The following is a 24803-nucleotide window of genomic DNA, read 5'->3' as shown; positions in this document are numbered from 1 at the left end:
CCATTGCTCTTTGTCTTCTTATGAAACACATTTAAAATGCCATCTATTGCAACTGCAATTATTTGTAGACTTTTGTTACTAATTATCTATTTAACTCTATACTACTTCTACTACTAGTACTACATATAATCATAAACATTGTGAATATTAAATGTAGATGGCAGATAATCACACACGTTGAATGGTAATAGATGGCAGTTAACCAGTAAAACCAGAACACGTTTAACTCAGGAAAGTTACATTAATGTCGCCCTCTCCTGTCCAAAAAGGTTTAGGCAGTAAAACCACAAAACCTGACTCTCACATGTGCAAAAAAACCTTTTCATCTCTAACTTGTACAAACAAAATATTCTAAGATTCTGAATGACACAACACACATCTTGAATTGGAACGATATTACCAGGTGAAGGTTTATTATGGAAGGTATTTTCTGCCAGTTTGAACATTGAAACCAGATTTAAAGTTTCATTTTAGAAAAATTGTACGTAAAATATGTACTAAAATATATTTTTTATTTTCATGTTGATAACTGTGAAACATATTTTAAACAAAATAGGCTAAATACAATTACTTTAATTCGTGGTTAAAAAATCCTAATTAAGAACAAAATTCTTGAATTACACAATGTTAAAAAAAAACATATGGAATCACTTGGAATTTGCATACCGAGGTCTAAAAATACAAATTAGTCAGCAGTAAAAAGAGAAAGCTTGTGGACGTTTACGAGCACCCTTTACTTTTTTTAATAGAAAAAACAAGGCCTTTGTTTTTATCATCTACGAAGAAAAAAAATTCTTAAAATGTGATGAAACGTGTGCATAATTTTTGTTAGGGGTTGTACTTTTGCGACTCATTAATAATTCGTTGTTATATAGTCTCCATCTGCTGGCAGCAAGGCATGCATGCATCTAAACAACACAGTTATTCTATTGGTCATTAAAAAAATGTACAGTGGGCCTATAATAAATGAATAAATAATAGTGAATAAATAATAGTTATATATTTTTAAATATACTAAACTTAAAACGCGTTAAATTTACTTTGTTGCACATAATGCCATGTGCCTAGCTGTAACTATTCATTTTCACCACTGGATGGCAGTATTTCCTATGCTATGTATGTAGAACTTTCGCTGGCGCAATACCACGCACGGTTAAGAGGTTTTTGTGTAGAGGTAGGCTACTGATGAGCAAAGAAAAGACTGTATTGTAAATATATAGTATGATGACTCATATTATATCTAATATTTTGTTAGAGTAAATAATTTTTTTAATCAAAGATCTGCACAAAAAAAGTTAGTATGATGATGGTTTATAATATTCTAAATAACTTTTATTAGTTTTGATTACTAACTATAAATATCCACTTGAAATAATATTTTAACAATCTAAATAGTTATGCAGAATAGACACAAAACAGGTAGTAATGCAGATGTGCACAAATCATGTTAAGAAAAAAAAACATTCACTTGTCTTATTCAGACTTTAGTATCCATCAAGCACCATAAGAATTAAAATGACACCTCTGTAAGTTTGCCATGACATATTTTTGCTAAGCAGATAGGTTAATTTAGACATTGTATAACACGTATTTTTTTGTTGATTTGTCCAGTGTTACGACACAGGTTCAATACACCGCTATGCTGCGCAACGGCGCCTAAAGGGATAAGAAAGTCTCCTCAATTCGTCTTTATCTGCATCCTTTAAAGAATTCAAAGGTAACGAGTGCGTGTGTCTCTCACCGTGTGTCATCATTTCTCTCATGATTTTCATTACGCGCTTACATGATGTTGGTTACCAAGGCTGTTGCTATGCATCACGCGTGGCGACATGGGCACAATGTTTCGCCACCGCACCTCTAACTATTATTTGTACATCTATTACATTTAAATGGTTTTATAAGCCATACACAGTCTGTTTAGGAGCAAGCAGACCAATTACTGTTGTGTTTGCGCACACTGCAGCGTCAGATTAAACGTATCAAACGCAAGTCTATTGTCTGAGACACCCGTCAATCATTCTGCCGACGGACACGTGCGTGCACGGCTCCTGCTAAATCTTTAGTTAGTTACTGGGATTCATTTTATAAACTCAACTGTATTATTGATCTGAGTGACGTCTTTATCTAAATTAATTTTATGATTGTATACAATTTTATTCTGCTTCGCATTGGTCACTGCAACATATTATGTACTATCATTGTTAGGCTAATTTTCACATACTGTAATAACCTTTCAGGAAGTGCATTAGTCAACATACTGTTGGGCATTTAATAAAGCAGCTGAGCTGTGGCTGTAAACCTCAAACATTATTTCCAGTGAGTGGGAGGGTCGCGTGTAAAGTGGGCGGGGCCCACCGCTGAACGGCGTGTACGTTGAATACAAGTTAAACAAAGAAATGTCGATTAATGTAAAGGAAGTCGTATTTAGAAATACCAAGACGCTGGCATTGCTTTCAGACTCATCTTTATCATTTACAGGTGCTGTCTTCAGATTACCACCAACAGCCAATGGTAAGAGCACTAAACAGTACAGATACAATAGTAACAATACTTCTTCCGTATTTTTATACCGGTTTTAACAGTTTCTGCTCTTTACATTCATACTTAAACTGTACAGATAACCAAAAATGTACCGCTAATACTGTTTTTATTAGATTCAGCGTAGGTTTAATTAGGTTTTTTATTACGGTTGACTTTTGTATAACAAACGTATTGCTTTGAGAGATGCACCAACCACGTGGTCATCGTTTAGACGTGCATCAGTGAAGATGAGGAGGCGTATAAAGTGTAAAACGATGCTCTATGTACACATGTAAAGTAAAAACATTACACAATTCACATCATTTAATGTTTTCTGTTTATTAGGTTTATCCTTAAATAAACTTGCTATTCAGAGACCTGTTTGAGAATAGTCAGCAATTCATCTTTTGCTTTTTGCAGTGCACCACGATCCTTATGATGTGGTTGTCTCAGTAGTCTAGAGTTATATATTGAGGTTTTTTTCAAGATCTATTGTGCTTTGATGGTTTTATGGTTTCATGTTAGTTACAGTATCATTTGTAAATTCTTATTTCCTTAAACTTAGACACTTAAATATCATTGGCTTAGCGATGAACGTGTGAACTGTGTCATTTACAATTCATGCATGGTAAATATGTGACATACGAGTATAAATTGTCACAAACAGTCGCACAAGCAAGATCAACTACTTTAGTATAGGCTATTATGAAAGTAAATTATAGTTTAATATTTTATACATTATTAACTGTAACAAAATGTGTTTCCTAATATAGAGTATTTAAAATTTAACTATGACTAAGACATTGTTTCTGTTCTTTTTCATTAGAAATTTAAGTAGAAAGAGGTGTGTTGTAAAGAAACACACTCGGCTGAACAAACAGGAAATGCGGTAAATGATGTAAGCGATCATAGAGTTTTGCAGTTAAAACCCAGAAATGACTTGTATTATGTGACATAAGACACAACAGTAATACATCACCTATGATTTTTTTATGTGTCTTGAAAGAAAAATCACAAAGTTATACTACGTCACCACTCAGAAACGTCCACTAACAATCTCCAAACTTTTAGTTGTTCTTCAAAATCTGCTCAAACGTATAAGGTGTGTTTACTAATGTGAGCTACTGGCATGAGCCTCAGAGCAGAGCAATCAGAGCAGAGCTCAACATTATTATTCATGACCCTTCCAAACAGGACAAAAGTAGACCATTTCATTCAAAGGGCAAATCCTAGGGTTGTAAATGGACATGTAAAACGTTTCTGAATAATTTTTGCACTTATTAAAGTTACATAACTTCTATGTAAATATCAAAGAACAATTTAACATATTATTTCAATGCATTCTTTGGCACCTTTAAATATTAAATGCCTGAACATTATTGACTGGCACATTGAGACATTGTTTATACCATCAAGAAGATGAGTGGATCAAAAATAACTAAACCACAGCCTGGTCTGTGGCCGATCTATGCGAAAACATTGAAGTTGCGTGTAAGCACACTGAACTTGTTTACTTGTTTACGTTCATCATCAAATACTTTCGCTTTTGCAGAACGGTTCATTTTGAAAGGTCTTTATACACCCCTGATAATATATTTTTGTGTATTATTTTGCATTTCTGTCAAGAGATCTTTCTAAAAAATTACACACTGCAGCTTTAAAGAGTTGGTTGAGTTAGTTACTCAACATGTTTGTGCATTGACTTCTGAGGTAGTGATGATTTTCGTAATATTGTGCTCTCATGCATAGCCATGGTCATCAGACCGAAAATCAAAACACCGAATTTCCTGTCCAGACAGACTGTCCACTAGTTGTTCACAATGTAAAGTAAATTGGATTAAAAGATTATGTGAGCAATATTTCCTCAGTGGTTGAATGGGAATTGGGAATGTTATTGTCGTCTTTCTGCGGGACGTGGTGCCATGCTTCCACATTCAAAAGTGAAGAATGTTAAAAAAAAAGTTATATGTAAACCCAGTTTAACTGTATGAGGTCCAACGTAAACATAAATGTCTACCTTAAAGAAGAAAACTGGACGGACTCTTAAGATGCAAGGCTGAAAAAATAGGCAGATAGGTGCAAACAGACTAGCTCCTGTTATTATATCTAAGTTTTCATTCACATAATTGTGTGTGTGTGTGTGTGTGTGTGTGTGTGTGTGTGTGTGTGTTTAGGGTTTAGAGGACTGAGTGCTTTAGATTGATGGATTGAACTCTGTGAGTTGAACATTTGCCAAAGCATTGCACAAGTTTGTTATCTTAGTGAATGTAGAGAGTAACTATAAATTCACTGCTGATAATATGTCATTGTCAGTAATAGGGCTGTGCAAAAAATTTTTTTTCAATTAATCGTTTTTTTAAACGTGATCGATTCAGAATTGATTCTCAAAGAGCAGAATCGATTTTTTTTTCATATTTTGTTCTGAAAACATTGAACGTAACATTAATTTTAATTAAATTACTAGTCTTCTTCACAAGATGTCACTCTCATTTTACCTTGCACGATATTACCAATGAGCCTGTCATTCTTTCGTTAAGTGCTTAAAATGGCGGTTTTAGGTGCTTCATCAACGTTAAAGCCACCTTCACATAAAAAGTAAGAGGTATGAAAGCATTTTAGATTTCACAAGTATTTGTATTAAATCTATATTCATTGAGTTGAATCGAGAATCGAGTATAAAAACCGACCCGAGAACCGGAATCGAAAATTAAACCGAGAATCGAAATCGAATCGATAGCTTATGAATCGAAATTGAATCGATCTGGGACAACTGAATCGATACCCAGCCCTAGTCAGTAATGGCATCCCTTTATGATGTTACTGCATACATATAAAATCCTACTACTGATCATACATTCTCATTCTATGAAATGATATCTCACCCTAGTATGTTTATACATTATTGTGTGAGGTAAAGTTTAGGGTTTAGTATTTAGGTTCTGTGTTATCTCCATTGGGTGGAGTTCAGGAGGTTCAACACATTGTATCGTTTAACCCCAGATGTTCACTTGTAATCATGTCCTTCCAGCCCAAAAAGAGAGATGCTTGCACTAAATCATTAAACAACTTTAGTTTTTTAGTTGTTCATTTTGTTTGTTAAAATATCATTTTACATGGGACATAGATCCGTGAATTAGGTTTATGAATTCATTACTGCATTAATGTGTGAAGAGCTCAGATGCAAAAGCCTCATCAAAAAATTAAATAATGATATAAACGAATGCTCTCGGCACGTATTATATTTTCATCAAATACTTTTGCGTCAAATCTTCTTAATCCCAGTCTCAGGCTATTCAGAAATACCGGTTTATTACCAGAATCAATTAAAAGGCTGATAGAAAATGCTAATTTACAACACTCTAAAAACAAACGGTGCTATATAGCACCAAAAGTGGTTCTTTGCTCGTAATCATAGAAGAACCGTTTTTAGTGCCATATAGCACCTGTGTTGAACCATATGGAGGCCATATAGCACCAAATATGGTTGTACATGGTACTATGTGGTTCTACACAGGTGCTTCACCGGTGCTATATGGCAATAAAAACGGTTCTTCTATGATTACGAGCAAAGAACCACTTTTGGTGCTGTATGGGTGATTCTCACGAAAACTTGGTTTTAAAAATGTCAAGCATGAAAATGTAAAAATTTCTTAAATTTACTTTTTTTTCCCACCAGACATTGAAAAACAAAGTATGGAGTAAATGGGAACATTAATTTAAAAACTTTTACTTATCATTTAACACTTTTTGTAACATAATTTAAAAAATTAGTCCTAAAAAATCTCATTACCGCAACAGTCAGAAAACATCAACACTGACATATTTTCAAAATGACATGACAAACCTGAAAGAACATAATTTGGAGATTCTGCACATGCATTTAAAATCAAAGTATTATGCTTCTATTAATTAAATTAACATTTAATAAGCATCTGTTGCGGTAATGATAATCAAAATGTCGTGTAAGCATTCTGACAAGACAATATTTCAAATTAACTGTAAAAAAATGATCTTACCTGGTAGCCATCTTGAAGTAACTGGTCCATGTGCTTGGTCACTCAAAATCAAACTTTATTAAAATTCTGTATGTGTGCTTAAACTGTTCTCAAAAAGTGTTGCGGAGGATGAGAACATCAGGCATGGACACATCATTTTCCTAATTTTTCTTCATTATTATTATACATGAATATTCAGTAAATATTTTTTCTGTCATCTAAAGTGGTCTAGCAAAACATCCATTTATTTTTTTTCTTAATATTTTTGTGTTAATTTGATTAAATTACAACATAACGCATGTTCAAACACAGCCGGACACATTGCGGTAATGAGAATTTCAGCAGAAAATGAGATCAAATTTACAATTATAAATTCTTATGTTGAAATCACACATTGTGCAAGGTAGAACACAGTATTGTGTTAATTCTGATGCTTTTTAATGTTACTATATTACACATTTTAAAGCTAAAATCATTAGTGCCGTGGTGTTTCAATGGTTTCGTGAGAATCACCCATATAGCACCGTTTGTTTTTAGAGTGAAGAAAACATGTCAGATGCACTTAGAGGGTTACACACTGGGATCTTTTTCATAACTTTAATGATGGATGGAGGTGCTTTTTGAAGCTACACCATGTTGACCCCTATATAAGAAGATAACAGCGCAGCATTTTAATATAAAATTATTGGTTCAACTTGAACACAGTCCAGGGCTCGCAAAATTTCAAAATCCCTTTGGCAGGAACTCTTCAGTTTTTGGTAGCCCGAATTGAATGCAAGTAGCCCGTTAAAAAAAGACATTACATTTAATGTAGAATATTGAGGCAAAAAATCTCTGAAATAACACAAATAACACATAAAATAATCAGATTACAATCATCAATACAAATATTTGTGGGCATAGCACAGGGTTCCTCAATTCGTTTTCACCACGGCCTGAATTTTGCCAATACAAAGCCTATAAGGCCACTGACCACAATGTTTGCTCTGCTATTCTTGTTTTTTAAAAAACAAAAAATCTGGATTTCCATGCAAGCCAACTGTTATATATACTCATCATTTAATAGTGTTTCAATGGGTCACAAAACTCACAGTTTGGATAATTTTCCTATCAGAAAAAAAAGGGGTTTCTAGTCGCTTTAAGAGCGAGTCACATACTGCAGCCTTTTTCGCAATTCTCTTCACTGCACATGCAATCTATATTACTTTAATTGATTTTTTTACGTGAGTATAGTATTGACTGTCAGGACGATGTTGGAGGAAATTTTTGCGCAACAGATCCAGATCGTCAATGACAGATCAGTACTGCTTGCTTCCTGTATGGTTCACGGCTTTGCACGATCGCGAAAGTGAAAGTAAACACGGATGCGCGATTTAAATACCTTTTATACAGGAAAGGGCACATGTTTTGTGTGGCACAAGATACAACACATACATATAAGAGATAGTTTAAGTGTAGAGTGATTGTATGCTCACAGGTAACCTTATGGCTTATCTTTCTGCTTTTTATAAATAAAAATATTTTTTGTGAAGGTTGTGGAAATAAGTGATAGTTTGCTTGCCTCTTAACCTAGTTTTGTCTATACTTTCTTTTGCCCTTGGGGCCAGTCTAGTATATTTTTTGGGTTTGATAAATGAAATAGTTGCTGGGAGAATTTAAGGTTCTCATTGACAAAAATTCATAATAATAATTCTGTTTGATGTATCTGTGTCCTTAGTGGTAGTGTTGCGTTAAAGGGATAGTTCACTTTAAAATGAAAATTCTGTCATCATTTACTCATCCTCATGTTGTTTTAAACCTGTATGAATTTCTTTTTTCTGATCAACACAAAAAAATATATATTTTGAGAAATGATGGTAAGCACACAGTTAACGGTACCCATTAAATTTAGAGATGCACCGATACCACTTTTTTGGAATACGAGTATGAGTACTTGCATTTCAGTACTTGCCGATACTGAGTACTTAATAAAAAAACATGATTTAAATGTACATGTAACAGCTTTAGTCATATAATTTAACCAAAAAACAAGGGACTAGTTTTCCAGTTTGTTGTAAACTCTGCCTCCTTGGACAACACGAGGCATTAACCCCTTACATGCCGCTCAAACATAGACATTTCTCAGACCGTGGTATCGATCCCCGGTATCGGGGGACTTTTAACGAGTACTTTAGAAAATGTGGTATGGAGGCCGATACCCGCCGATACCACTATCAGTATCGGTGCATCCCTAATTAAATTCCATCATATTTTTTATTCCGACTATGGAAGTCTATGGTCACTTACTGCTGTGTGTTTATCATCATTTCTCAAAATCTTCTTTTGTGTTCATCAAAAAAAAAAAGAAAAGAAATTCATACAGGTTTAAAACAACATGAGGATGAGTAAATTATGACAGAATATTCATTTTAAAGTGAACTATCCCTTTAATAGCGCAGAAAATCATGCATATGAACCCAAGGAGCAGACATACTGATTAAAATATATACCTTTTAATGAACTGTAAGGCTCTTTGGATAAAAAACAAGTGCATAAATCTAAATGTAAATTTGAGTTTTAAGATAATAATTTTGTCCTTTACATAAAATGTGATAAAGATAGTATTGCTCCTTTTAGTCATGAGTATAAATGATAACTACAGGATGAGAAATTAGGTGTTACTCTATGTTATTGCTTATGTTTTCTTCCAACGTGACTTACAAAAGAGAGGAAAACATCTATTGTAAGAGACCATTGGCTCATGTCAGGACGAGCGAGTCAAGACAACATATGAGTGGTTAGTAAAGTGCCGCTTGAGTCTTGGCCCTGCTTTACAAACAGTATGCCTTTGATAATGAAGTGGCGTTTTAATAGTTTAATCACAGTATTACAAATGTGACCTCTAAAGCAGATGTTAAGAACAAATGATCTTAAAATGGGTATGTCTAAACATTTAAATGTCCATGTGCTTCTGGACTAATTCTGAGCTTTTTGTTTAAAAAGGATCAAATTACAGGGACAATAACTCCAAAAATGTGAGAAGTTGTCTCACAATTAAATCAATCTAAGGTAGACTTTAAAACGCTGTTTACGTTATAATCTAAAGTAGACTATAGATTAATCTGGTAAATCATTGTGCTATTCTAAATTGTATTCGTTTGTGCTTATTTATAGTATAAATGACTAAGCATCATCTACATCATTTTTTTTGTAATTAAATTTGGAATATCACACTGCAGTCTTGCGTAAACTCCTTGTAAAGTCCAGCACATGACCACTGTTGCTATACTGTATGGCTTATTGGCAGTTATGAAATGATTGTTGTAGAGAGAGAACAACACAGTTGGGAGCTAATAGTTGCTTTCCCCCATCTTCCACCCTCCTCCTTCTTCTTGTCACATGTCCCTTTCACAGCATAGAAAAGTTCCTGGATTAACGCAGAATTAACACAAAGCGGGGACGCCACCTCAGCCAAACATCGCAGACCAGCAAGCGACCGAGCTAGCAGAGAGAAAAGTGATTGTGGAGCACAGCAGAGACTGAAACTCTGATACCCCAAAAGCCGAAAACGAGTCCCGGAGTTCACAGAGATCCTGCGGCCGGGGACGGGCATCCTTGCTTCAGAAGCATGGAGGAAAAACAATTTTCTGGCATTTTGGTAAGTCACCTAGACTTTAATTTTGTAACGCTTATATTTATAGGTTAACCTAACCTCTTTTCATCATTTAAATTTTGTTTAATATGTCAATTTCATTTTAACATATATGACCTGAAATGTGGTCTTTAATGGAAAGCCACAAGTGTGTACTCAAAATAAATGTTGAACCTAAGCACGTCATAATGTTGTGGGTCAGGCCACAGTTCTAAACGTCGAACTCACTTTTTAGCAGATTAACCTTTCGAAGTTTGGCGAAAAGAATGAATTGTTTTGTATTAGTTTTTACACTAAGCTGTTTGGTCTTTGTCCATTAGAAATTCTTGCAAGAGTTCAACGAGTTCAACTAAAGAAGTTATTATAGATTAAAGTCTTTTATACTTAAAAAGGCCTTTTTGCTAATCTTTTATTATTACAGACCTTTTAGAAAATTAGTACAAAATGTACTAAAAGCTTATACATATCTACAACTAATAATTAAAGGACATTTAATAGAGGATATGGGACGATTTAGAGGAAAGAAAAGGACGATGTTTTGCAATTCTTTTATTAAACTTCACATTAGTACGCAAAAGCCAAATTGCGCTGTGTTACAATCCACCGTTTCAGTAATGGGTTATTATAATTAAAACTTATTCTCCAGTGATTTTAAAGCAATTTGAACTTATCTGCCGACGAGTAAGAAATTGAAAGGCCCGACGGCTCAGTTTGTTAACTATTGCTGCACTGAGGGCACGACACATCTGCCAGTGTCAACACACATCTGACCTCATTGTTTGACGAGACTTTTGCAAGGGACTTTTGCAGTCACATGCTGATAGGAAAAATAGTGCAAGAGTAATGGTCAGGGGTGTGTGGCATCTTGCAAATATTTATGATGCTCCATTAAGATGCCTCTTAAATAATGATTACTGATATTGTTTATCAAAAGGATTTAGCATATATATATATATATATATATATATATATATATATATATATATAAATTTATTTATTCTTACTAAATGTAAATTTCATGAAGAGCAGTACACTGTCCAAAGTGCCAGTGTTTTTTGTGGAGCAGGTGCAAGGCTGGACTGTTTGCCTTTGTTCGGGTTGAGTAATGCTGTACTTTCTTTTGTGTCTTTAAGTGGAAAGTGTGTTCCTGGTCCTGAGCCATCCTGTAATACACCCACTTTGCAGAAATAACGTTTTGACATCTTAAACCGCTTCTTCATTCGGACTTATAAAATGCGAAATCAAATGAGAATGTTTACAGGAATGTTATGGTAGCGTTTCTTATATTTGAGGCTGTACGTTGAGGTAAATTTTAGGTTTAACCATAACAGTATTTAATAGAGGACTACAAAATTCTGTCTGTTGTTGTGCTGTGTCCTGTAATTGTAGCTTGATACTCTCCTAAGTACATGTAAATATGTGTGAATGGCAATATTACAAACATTTTGAGTATAATGTTTCTGTCATGTCATGTTAAGGTAAGTTTAACTAAGTTTTTAAAGCAGTGTTTTGCCCTTCGTTTCATAGGTTTGGCACTTAAGATAGGAAAGTGAGTTTTGATTGGCACATTTGTTTACTCATCACTCCGAACGGCTGGTCCTGATTGGATGAGTGACACCTCATTAAACACACATCGTTTTGCTTAATGTACAATATCTGGCCTAGTGAATGCAAGCCCTTGAACGTTCCTTTAGCAAATGCTTTCAGAAGGCTTACAAGCTTGTGCCAATACTTAAAAAAAACTTCTTTGTATCCGACAGACGCTGTTCAGCTTTAAGAATATCCTGACGTGTTGACAATGAGATATCAACGGCGTAAAGCCTATTGTTACTCTCTGACTATTGACATTGTCACAGTGACAGTACTGTAAAGCTGCGGTAACCCAAAACATAATTAGAGTCGATTAAAATGACATGAAAAGACTTAACTGTTTCTTACCGTCTGACATCTCAAGCGTTAACTCTGATGACCTTTTGAGGTGTTCCCGTTTTGTACTCGCTGTCCTGCTGGCAGCTCTCCAAACTTTCCCAGGGGTTGTTAATGTCTTCTGCTTTCTTTGAAGTGAAAATTAAGTGAAAACTAATTTTAGGATTGGTTTTGGATCGGTCAGGCTGTGTTTGCTCGAATGCTGGGCTATTGCTGGACTTTATTTTGCGTGCACTAACACTGCTAAGCACTGATCAAATAATGAACGTGAGAAAATTGCTTCATGTCATTCATGTGAAACACACAAGAATTGAATAACACAATTCAAATGCAGAATAAAGTTTGACCTTTGCCGCATTATGATGTAGTAAGCAGAGGGAAAAAAAAGAAAATAAATATTTTGTAAAACCTGAACTAATTTTCTCATTAGTGTTTGGAAAAGACGAAATTCCACTTTTTTATTTTATTTTCAATGACATAATTTTCAACGTGAAGCGATTTTATTGTTTTCGCTTTGTTTCTAAAAAAGTCAGATTTTTAGGTAATGAGCATCAACTTCAAGGCCATACTAAGGAAACTTATGTAAGGAACATATTGAGCTCACATTAGCTACAGCATTCGCATTTCTGTAGCTGTGCAACCGTAGCACCTTCAGGGCCATAAGAACAGATGTGGTCGAGCGAAGGGAAATTCGTGATTTCTGCCTATATTATTTGAGCCACGGACCTTACTGTCTCAGAGCGTACCAAGCTCACAGAGAGAGGAGGCAGGCACCGTGGAGTACGCACAATTGGAGGACAAGGGGCCACCAAATGCCAAACACGTCCACTGCTGCGATTCCTTTAAAAACACTCCCCTTCTCCAAAAGGCCCTATTGAGTCTCTAGCTTTAGATTTCATTTGAAGTAACCACTCAGGCTGAAAATTTACTTTTTCTGTTTCTTCCTCTCGCTTTTATATTTAGAGGTACCCCTATTCTACTCAGGCTAAACAAAAATACAGACCAAGAGAGAGACACTTTTTCCTCCTCGCGAGCTGAAGTTATGGACTGCACTTTATTGCTCTGTTCCACCCACCCGGGTTCCTAAATCTTCTCGTCTATCTTTTTTATTAATATTATTTGTATGGCATGAATAGAAGTTCCTCAAAGCCTTTTCAGCTCATATTTAGGTAATTTGCTCCGCTTGAACCCGACCTGCTCCCCCCGTGAAGAAACAGACATGGGATGGGGGTCTGCGGTTCTCAGGGTTTCTCCACAGCCCCTTGACCTATTATTTATCATTTGAAACTCTCCATGTTGAAAGTTCACAGCAGCCCAACCCTTGCTCTTGTGTTTACCAATTCATGTATAAAATGAAGTGCATGGAAATGCATAATAAAGGCATAAAATGCACATAAAATCAAATGTTTGAATCAGGCATAGTATCTATTATTTTTCTTAAACTTTCTTTTATTAATGCATTTGGCATATTTTTATTCAAAGTTTAAAATTTTCAGTTTGTGTTCCCTGACATTCGAACCTATAAGTGGTTTTAGCACCATGCTTTACAAATCGTTTTTGAATGTGTATTTTGTCTTTGAAAACAAGTAGGTGAATCGACCAACAGGGGTTACTTTCTCTTTTTGTACTATATCAAATAGAAATAAGTAATGAAAATGCCCGTAAAGAATATGTGGTTTTTTATAAAATGACTTCTTATTTTGCTGCGAGGGTGCTCACTGTGTGCCTCTCATGTACCCTTGACAGGAAGTTTCACTGGAGAGTCACAGAGCCTCTGCTGCTTTGTACTGCTTTGCTTTGTGTGCTGAAAGAAAAGACCTTTACCGCACAGGCGACACGTAAACTGATGTTTTGTTATTCAGTGTCTTTGCCCTTTTACAGAAAGTTTTGCAAAAACACGAATGGCCCCAATACAGGCCCTTGTAGCCATTTCAACTGCATGTGTTTTGCAAGTGAAACTAAAACCAACTTTTTGCCTTTCGTGTGTTTTAACCTAACCACAGCTTGGTAGCAGCCTGACCACAGCCTGTTGTCACTTTTTTAAATGGCTAACAGTTAAATCCACGTGAGGCGAATCAAAGTCACATGTGCTTAAATGTCATCCTTTGCGATGGTCCCATATGTTGGTTGAAATGTGTATTTTGTGTGCTTTTTCCAGCTTGATTTGTGCCCAAGCGATTCCTCTGAGCCCCATTCTCCCCGGAGGAGATCTGAGCTACACGCTATTTATAAAGAATTAGCAGCTGGGGCCCTTCCAGACAAATTATGGCAGGAGGGAGTGTGAGTGGGGGATAATCGTGGAAGTTTCAGGTTAATCCAAGCGTTGGAAATTGCTCTTCTGTGTCCCTAAAGCCGTTGGACCAGGCGGACGTCACAGACTCTCTCTACCTCATACACACGAAAGGAATGGGGCAGGAAGTTGTTTTCAGGCGAAGGTCCATAAATATGTCTCTATGTTGCCCCCTACAATGCCTTTGCCAGACTTTTCCCTAGCACGTCTGACCCAGCATAGTCTCGGATTAAGATTCACTGCATTGCTTCCTGCTGTACAAAGTAAGCATTTGCTTACGAGAAGTTACGAGCAAGGCATTGAAATCACTGTTAAAGCATAATGGAGAGTAAGAGCATTTGGGGGCGGCTTCCCAGACTGGGCTTATCCTAGTCCCAGACTAAATTGCATGTTTGAGCTGTTTTAATTTAAAAAAAAATTTGCATTGACATTTTTTTGAAGCCATGTTTGTAAAAACTGCTTAAATGTCGTAATATAACTAAGACCTAGTATTGGATTATTCTAAACCCTGTCTGAGAAACCGTCCCATTTTATGTTGATTTGTAATAGTAGACATGACAAGAGTGATTCAGTGGGTTAAGGGAGCTGGTGATAAAAACTGTCCTCTTTATTAGTAAATTAGTGAAATTAAAATTTGCCTGTATTTGGGCACCTTTAAATGTAAAAAACTATTAAAAAAATACAGAAGGCGAAGCATATTAATAAAGGGCATTTTTAATAATATATTAGTAGATAAATGAATGTGTATGAAAACGAATGGATCATTATTTAGGCTAAATAAAGTCGAAGTGATTATTTGTAGTCATTTAGATTTTGTCATCATTTCAGAGCAAGCTTAAATGCTATCCATAACAACTTACATTATATTCTGTGTGTTCTTTGGTCGAAAGTATATAGAAATATATGCAATTAAAAAAGTACAGAACAAAAACGTTTAGCTCGCGCAGAGCGAACAAGCCGTTAAAAAAGCAGACTCCCCATAATAACGTGCAGAAACAGATTAGTCGGCAGATAATCAATCATAATCAGTTTTATAATGTTTCATGCAGATATTGTTGATGAAAACCTTGCATATCTAAATGTCCAGGTGAAAGTGAAGCATTCAGTCAGTTAACAGTAAAGCCACCGACTTTTCATTGATTGCAAGATTAAACCTTTAAAGGTTTTTATTTAAAGCGTTTTTATGTCGCTAAGCAAACAGTTGTATTATAATGCTTTGTATTTGTGCTGATCAGTTAAAATAAAGTAATTTTCAACTTTAGACATCGCAAATTCTGTCATCTCAGTTTTACTTTGCGTGCTCAAGGCTTTTCACACATTCAGTGTATGATTTAACAAAATATAATAATAGCCTAGTATTACATTTTGAATTGAAAAATTAACGAAAAACAAATTACTGTCCTAGAGGTCGATTCACATTATAACGTAAACTCTAACGATAACTATATTAGAGTCCATTTCACATTATAACGGTACTGTAATGTAAACTCTAACGATAACTATATTTGTGTCCACTTCACATTATAACGATAACTGTAACATAAACTCTTAACGATAACTATATTAGCGTTCACAATACCAAACAATAACTTTATGCTAATTCGATCGTGAGGCAGAGTACTCGCGCAAATAATTTACCTTTAATGGTAAATACTGCATATTTCCTTCACTAAAACGCTTGTAATTGTTCATGTGTCTATAAATGTATAAATGTGCTGTTCTTGTTGCATTTACACAGCGGCTATAACCGGCAGATGTCCACGACACGTCGTGTTTGCGTAACTCTTAACAGTGAATCTAGTAGTTTGTGTAATCTAATATCTTACCTTTTACAGCAACTGCATCAGTGCTGTATACCTGAGGTAATTTTATGTTACTGTATACTAGACCTCAGCAATGAGCTTATTTAACGGTGTCATCTGTCGTTTCAAATGTGCATACACTTGAAGTTAAAAAAAATTTGATTGGCTGTCAATTGTTTATCGTTCATCAGTTAGATCCCAACGATATCGTTCCATGTATATTTATTGTTATAGTTGTGGTGTGAACTCCGCTATTCTCTTTAACTCTTTCCCCGCCATTGACGAGTTAACTTGTCAATTACGAGAAAACGCTTCCCTGCCAATGACGAGTATTTCCTGCTTTTCGCAATACCACTATTTACCACCAGGGCGGCGCTCTTCCGCAACTTATAAAACCGGAAGTATCGCAGGCAAACAGCTGTATGTCCAAGTTTTGAAGATTGCTCTGCATCAAAATTTTGTGTTTTCGAAAAAACCTATCCATATTTTAGAGGTGATAAAAAGAGAACTAATTTCATTTTCTGGAAGCATTAAACTTTTGAGAAAATTATGAAAAATGCTGCCACTGGCTGGCAACTTAAAAAAAAGTTTTAGTCATTGTTATAATGTGAATGGCCCTAAACTTTGGACAATTTATTTGGCCTTTATTATACATGTATGATGTGTAAAACACAATTTAATGTGAAAATTGTGGTTGTTGCGGTTGCTTGTCATCCATGCGGTTGGCTTGTCAGTAGTGCGGTAATACTGGATTGTGGTTATTGTGACAGCCCTATTGGGATGTTTTGAATTGATCAGTTCCTGTTTCAGATTTATGAGTTTTCACTTTCTGTTTATCCCAATACTCATTTTAATTCTACTAATGCTGCTCAGCTTCCCTTTTTGTAAGCTTGGGTTTTACTTTTGGAGATGTTTCTTAATTCTGTAACACACATCAAATCACACTGCATCTAGCTGATTTGCTAACTTTTTTGTGTGTGTACTTTTTACCTTAAAATGGTTTTACATGTTTTAAAAGCCATTTTTATTTATTGTAATTATTATTTCTTCCTGTATTTTAAATGACATTTTCCACTTGTTATGCAAAATGTTCCTGTAGCTCAGCAGAAAGCATTGCGTTGCAATGGAAAGGTTTTTGGTTCGATCCCAGGGAGCACGCTTGATTAAATGCATAGATTTACTTATAATGCATTGTGAATTACTTTAAATAAAAGCATCTGCACAGTGCAGAAATATACATTTAAATTTAACTCTAACAAATTAATAAATTATTATACTATGAGGCTGTTAAATGCTTCATTCGGATTGGTTGACAAACGTTCTAAAGGTGTGCATTATTTTTCAGCAAACGCACACCTGTGAAGTATTTTTAGATTTGTTAACCCTATTAAAGGCACATTTCAATTTCCCAAGTTTAACCAAAATAACTTATTTGTTTCGTTTCAACAAATGAAGCATGAACAAAGTGTAAATACATTTTAAAGAATGAATAAAATAAGAAAATGCAAACACTGATTGCTTGCTTGTTCAGTTTTGTTTTGCTTCATTCCTGATAATATAAAACCAAATTTAGCAAGACCATCACCAAAGATGCATAACTACATAGTTCATAGAATCTGACTCAAAAATGATGTTTCCTATTTTACTGTAGACATTATCAGGAAATCTATGATGGGATGCAAACCATACAGTCTTTCCACTGGCTTGTGCAGGGGGTAAAAATCATGCCCATGAGTTGATTGTCTAAAACCATGGTCCTCTGTTTTGTGTGTATGTGTGTGTTTGCTTAGAGTTGTTTTTGTGTGTTGGACATACCACTCCAGATTGTAAATAGGGAAAAAAGAGTTCCGGAAGGAGACGGCTCATCAAAGCCGGCACTAAGTTTGAAAAAGTGACGTTTTCAGTCAGCAGTAGTATTTTAGCCCTTACTGAGGCCCTCTTGTTCTGCTTGTCAATAGAAGGAACGTGCTCTGAATGGGAAACACCTGCTTAAGGGCTTTTGCTGGAAACTACACTCACCGAAGCTCCCTGGTGAATCTGGAAACCACTTGTGTTACTTTCCTATTTTAAGGTTACACTAAGGGGATAGTGAATTAACCCTGGTCGTGAGCTTCATGACCCACGCGTCTCTGAATTGATGGCAGCCTCTGCTGCTCTAGTGCAGTTTAACTCTGTTCTTCTTAGAGTTGGGTTTAATACTGTAGTTGTGTCGGGAATGAAAGGAAGGTTGTAAAATGGATGGCTTGCTGGTAGCCTGAAGGTTAAAGGTTTAGCTTGCTGATCACAGGGTGCTTTCTTAAGTAGGGGTGATGCATAACTGCAGTTACTGAGCTTAAAATTCGGCTTTTTCCTCATTGTGCTCAAGGCATTTAACCCCTTGATGGTCCTCCTGAGGGATTGTTTCAGTTACTGTACTGTTAATTACTTTCAGTGGAAAATTCATTGGATGTTGTTGAGTGTTTAGGCAATGAAACCAGTAAATTGTAGTATACTGTACAATAGTATATTATTGCATACATAATAGTAGAATTACTATAGTACTCCCTAGTATAAGCTATAGTAAATGGAAACACTACTTAGGTAAGGTTATAAAACACTGTAGTACCTAGACATTTTACTACAGTTTGCTATAATAAATACTATATTGTAGTATGTTATAGTGTTTTTTCATGTAAGCTGTTACCACCTGTTCTTAAATTACTGTTATTATTTTCATGCTAATATTTGAAGAGCTCAGATGCAAAACCCTTAGTGTGTCTGGCATGTTTTCTTGTAAATTATTATTCTTTTTAAATCAGACTCTTATGTTCAGGGTTCAGTAATTTCACTTTAATGTAAATAAAAAAGGTTATTGGCCAGTAATTGAAATTCCTTATTTTTGTACATATGTCATTTTATTGGTCTTTAACAAATTTGACTGTCTTTCGCAGCAAAACCCTCTAAGTGCATGCAAGCTTTTGACAAAAACTTCCAGAAAATTTCACTTCTTTGGGCAAGACATGGGGCCCTATTTTAAAGATCTAAGCGCATGGTCTAAAGCGCACGCCGCACAGTGTAAAAGTGCGTGTCTGAACCCACTGTCCAAACACCATGGCCGCAAAATTGGGCGCAAATGCATTTGCTATTTAAACAATGTGGCGCTAAACGTGAAAATGATAATTGCACCAGGTTGAAACTGGCAAAAAAACACTTGCGTTGCGCATTGCGCTGCATTGCACCGGGTGTATGATAGAGCCCATAGATTAGTAAACATTTGCAAAATGAGGTGCAACTACAAACATTGCAAATAATAAAGTCAGAATTCCCATTAGTTTGGCTGTGCAGCCACATTCGGTTTGTATTCAGGTCCATGTACTCACTAGGGCTGAGGCGACAAATTCTGCGATTCTGCTTGCTATGGTTCTCAATGAATTATGGTGAATGCTGCTAGATCCAAAAGCCAGAGGGCACTCTCGTGCAGAAACTAAATATGCGTCACAGAAAAAGTACAATTTACAAAATGCCTATAAGTGTATTCATACTGCTCATCAGACCTTTTCAGGTATTTTCATGATAAGAATATTTATAATGATTATGTTTGACGAGTGTTGCTTTTTTAAATACATGTTATAAACGACTCACTCATTGATTTCAGATCGATAAGGACTTCTTACTAATCAAAGAGCTATAATACACGAAAGAGCTGTGCGTAATATCACCTTTGCTATTCAGATTCTATATCAGGCAGACATTATTAGTATTAATGGTGATTAATTGTCCCAGCCCTAGTATTCACAAGTGACCCAAGTTTGAATGTGATCCACGGTCATTCATCTTCTGTACACTTTGAGGACTTTGCTGAAAAATGTATGAGGCGTTTAACGGATTCTGCTTACTAACCTTTATTTCTGAATGGCCTGAGGCTGGGATTAAGCAAATTTGAAGTGATAGTATTTAATGAATATATAGGGCCTTATCATACACAATGCGTGACGCAAGTGTTTTTTGCTAGTTTCAGTTCGGCGCATTTATCTTTTTCAAGTCCAGGGTTACAGGGTTACATTGTTTAAATAGCAAAAATGTGCACCTTTTTGTGCACACATGGGCATGCTGGCCTGAAAACGAGGTGTTTCAGGTGCATTGCTGGTGTGTTGCTATTTTGAGGCAACTAAAAGACTATGCCATTGACCAACCAAAACCTGGTGTAAAGTCTGAAGTCAGTGGTGCAGTGTTGTTTTTGTTATTTAAAAAGCACATTAGTAATATGCGCATATAAACAAGGCGACAACACGAGTTTGCTTATCACACACATGGATGCACAGCAGCACATAAACAATTTTAAATATAAAATTGAAAGGATTAAAATGTAAAAGATTATTATTGAGTCTCTTGGACATAAATGAGGACCGATTACGAGACGTTAGAAGGGGCAAAACACACCCATTACTCATTACGAGAATAGGAACAACCCTTTTAGACTGTGCGCTAGGCGTACAAACCATTTTTTCTGTCATTAAATTAGCAAAAGTGGATTAGGACACACCACTGTGTGTTGTTCGCTTTAGACCATGTGCTTAGATCGTTAAAATAGGGCCCCTAATATGTGCCGAAAGCATTTGGTTAATAATATCATCTCATTTTTGACAGATGTGGCATTAGCGGCTTTTGCATCTGAGCTCATAGTTTTTCTCTCTATGAAATTTTCTTTCTTTTCATAAGAGCTGAGTAATAGAGATGAGTGTCTAATTAGGAGATTTTAGCCTCCCCCCCATTCCAGTGTGCACACTTTCTTTTGTTTCATTCTAATGAGTTTTGTTTTGATGTGTTTATTCTGTTTCAGTGCCGCTGTGTTTCTCTTGGTCTCATTGCTTGCTATTATGCTATTGATATGGGGCAGTGCAAATAGAGCATACATATCCTCATTAGAAGTGAATGTTTTTGTGATGGGAGGCGAGGCCCCGTGCTGCTGCTTGACTAATAGGGGTTGGCTGGGGCCCCTGAGGAGTCTCTAATGACCGGTTGTGTCAGAATCCCTTACAGCCGGGCTCGTGGCTCAGACACAAGAAGATGCCCGGAGCTATGCGTGTGTATATCTATAGTATGTGTGTGCGTGTGCGTGTGTGTGTGTTTTTAAAGGGTAAGTGTCGAAAGTATCATGTAAACAAGATATTCATGGTTGCATATAGTTGGTGTAACTCCCTGGAAAAGGCATGTGGACAATAAACTTTATGTAGCTATGTATTTTATTTAGTCTGTAGGTAGAAGCAAAATTCTCAAAATTATTGACTGTGGAAATAAATTGCTTTCTGAAATTTGACTTCATCTTCATGTCAGTTTTATGGATGTGTTCATGCATAAAGACTTGTGCAATGTGCATAAAGACAGAAGGTAGGGTGCAGGCAATTGCTGGAGAGGAAGGAGGAAAGTTGGATCGTGAGATGGTGCATGCCAAAATCAAATCTGAAATATGGATTGTGCAAAATATGTTTTCAAAATGGCATTGCTCGTGTCGGGCACTCCAAAAAAGTGCAAAAGTCTAAAGCATACATTCAAAATAATAACAAGTTGTCTAGTCGGTTATTGCTCTTATATTGTTACAGATTCTCCCTTAACATCTAAACAATGTGTGTTTAGTTCTAGTAATAGTTTATGGCTTTGACTAACTACAGTAAGTCATTTTGCAGTATGAATCTTGTTTCATAAGACCTGTGTGTAGTTATGTGTAAAGAGATGCTCATCTCTTTGTGATGCTAGGTGTGCCCAAAGGGTCAGACGGACCAGATGTAGTTTATGCTCAGCTGAGAGAGCATCATCAATAACTTGGAGGCATATTCAACTTTTACCTAACCCCAAAGACTGTTTTAAAAAATATCTATGAAGTTTAGAATAAAGTAAAATAATTGTTAGGTGATATCTAAAATTCTGATGTTTTCTTTGGGACCTATAAGGCTATAATTTGCCTTTGTAAAATGGATATTAAAATTGTTACTAATTGATTGGTAATTTTTATATAAAGAGAATATACAGGGAGCTCTAAAAGTCCAAGACTAGTGAAAAAATTAAATCGGAACAAAATAATCAGTAGTGCAGAAAATTTTGTTTCACAACACTGGTGTAATATTTTAATTTTAAATCTGAAATGATATATTTTTAACTATATAGTTATGGTTATTTTACCATTTAAATTAGTCTTTGAAACCCATATTTTTAAGTCACCTTTGACTTCTGGTCTCCACCATGTATTCTGACCTTAAACCAGCATTTAAACTAATGGTTAGACAATTACAAAAAAATCTAAGGGGTAAAAAAATCTAAGGGGTCAAATTTAAGTTTGTAGTGTATATGTAAGGAACAATTGATGATGGGTCGTTCAATTATTAGTAAATAATGCACAACCAAGGTGGAAATGTGGTATGACGCAAAGCACAGGTGTGCATTGTTTTTTAAATAATTCAAAGGACTTAGAGCACGGTTACCACTAGGGGTGTAAACCGGACAGATACAAAATCGATTTTCTCCCCCAGCTGTGCGATTTTTGCCGATACATCAAACACTTTTTCGACGCAATTATGATTACGATTTGATCCACTTCGATTAATTTATCCATATTTTTATATTACGTGCCTGGTCAAGGTTAAGCTAACTTTCTTTACTTAGAAATGCAACCAAAATGTATAACATGAACATTTAATTAAACTCTTTGAAAATGGCACAATCTCTGTCCCAATTTAAACATTTACAAGTAGGGGTGGGCGGAATGACCAAAAATCTATTTCACGGAACGCTATATTTCCCGGTATGAGCAATATAAAGTTAATAATGTTAAAGTGAAAATGCCCAGAAAGTAACAACAGATTAAGTCTTGATGAGACAGAATCTTGTTTATAATTGAGTTATTAATTTTATAGACTATTGTTGAAGCTATAGTATGCCTTCATTGTATTGTACAATAAAAATAGGCAATATGTAAAATGAACAGGTATAAATATATGCAAAAACCTACAGACAGGATAAACACCTGTATATGAGAGACGAAGCTCTAGATATTATAAATATGACAGGTGATATGATCTGATGCCATTTACCACTTACCTTAAAGGAACAGTATGTAAGAAATTTATATCAATTAATCATAAAATGGCCCTGATATGTCACTAGACATTAAGAAATCATTTTCATTTCAAATACTTATATCACTCACAACAGTGGTCCGGCCAGGATATTGTCATTTAAAAAGTGGAGTTGCAGCCCTCGACTGATGTTTATGTTGTCATGTTGTGTATTGGCCACCAGTTTTGTGATTGCAGTACCAGTTTTAGCCACAAGTTTTGTTATTGCAATACCAGTTTTGGCCACAATTCTACATACTGTTCCTTTAACATTTGCGTCTCTTTCTCGTCTTTTCGATCAAATATGTTTGTATAAGCAAATGGCGCGTCAAACTACATCCCTCCAGCAGTGCATGTGTCACTGATTTAAACGCGAGTTTTGTCTTAGCTTGCTTAAAGTTCAGAAAACTTTACAACTATTAGCATTAGCCTATGTGCGAGAAGAACTCTTTATTTGGAGTCGCAGCTCCTTGCGCATGCCTAGAGAGACCTTTGCACGCGAGAGACCGGCCATTTTTTATGAATTATTTTATGAATTATTTTACATGTTTTTCTCCGTCACACTCAGTCTAACATGCGGGAGGGCAGAGTTAGCCACGCCCACTTATTTGCATTCGGCGGAATAGACGGTATAGAAAAGTCTGTTACGTCTGAAATTTTATTCCGCGGTAACGGAATATACCGTCATACCGCCCAGCCTTATTTACAACAACAAACTAACAAAAATATACCCTTTTTTAAAATAAAGAAAAATGAATGATGAGTCACATCAAAATGTCACATAAAATCATGGCAACAGTCAAAGTCTTTAAGTATTGTGTGCCAAAATGTGCAATAGTGACAAGCACTGAGTTAGTTTTTAAAAAAATTTAATATCATATAAAAATAAAGCTGTTAAACTTTAAGCATTTGATCTGTCACACAACATCAGATCTAATAGTCAAACAAGTGCTGCAGTGGTCTCTTTTAAGAAATTTTCTTTCCAAAAAATCAACTGATCAACATTTTTAGGAGAGAGGAGTTTGTTGCTGCATCGCATTCACTTGCTGACGCTAGCAGATGAAAATAAACAAAAATGTGCGCTTTGCCGGAATTGCGTAAATGGATGTTACGTCAAGGAATGAGGATTGGGAGAGTGTCTAAATAAAGGTACCTCAAAACTATTTTTTTACGTGTGACATCGATGCATCGGATCGTTACAAATAAAATCGATATATCGATCCATATCAATGTATTGTTACACCCCTAGTTACCACAGACATTGCTCTGGTGGTTATCTTAGGACATTTGACAGGTAAGGTGTGTGTTTTACAGAAAAAATAATCAAAACCTGTGGAATCGTAATATCATATCCATGTAGTCACGATGCGTGGTCCATTCTATGTTATGAAACTTATGTCAGTGCTGTGTCTCTCTAACATCGGTCTGCTTATCAAATGCCTCACCACAATTATAAACCTTTATAAAAAACGCATTAGGCAGCATGCCATAAGTCATGTTTAACATTTAACACCAATAGCAAGACTTTGAGCTGGGTCTAAAGCCAAGAGC

The 24803-nt window shown here is 35.6% G+C and overlaps 1 protein-coding gene across 2 annotated transcripts in view; it reads left to right on the top strand.

Moving 5' to 3' along the window:
• The first annotated feature begins 1590 nt into the window (after positions 1 to 1590).
• slc6a9 (solute carrier family 6 member 9) overlaps positions 1591 to 24803 on the top strand; it is a 62850-nt gene continuing 39637 nt past the window's right edge. The window contains exons 1-2 of one of the 2 annotated variants that reach the window (XM_055201803.2): positions 1591 to 1717; positions 9909 to 10152. In XM_055201803.2, the coding sequence (XP_055057778.1) occupies positions 10123 to 10152 (30 nt within the window). In that variant the 5' untranslated portion in view covers positions 1591 to 1717; positions 9909 to 10122. Of the gene's footprint in view, positions 1718 to 2350; positions 2512 to 9908; positions 10153 to 24803 lie in introns of those variants that run through there. The other variant, XM_055201802.2, reaches the window with a different exon arrangement.

Source organism: Misgurnus anguillicaudatus, chromosome 2 (assembly GCF_027580225.2).
Source record: "Misgurnus anguillicaudatus chromosome 2, ASM2758022v2, whole genome shotgun sequence".
NCBI lineage: Eukaryota > Metazoa > Chordata > Actinopteri > Cypriniformes > Cobitidae > Misgurnus > Misgurnus anguillicaudatus.
The sequence above is the reverse complement of the archived record's forward strand: the minus strand, read 5'-3'. Positions and strand labels throughout refer to the sequence as shown.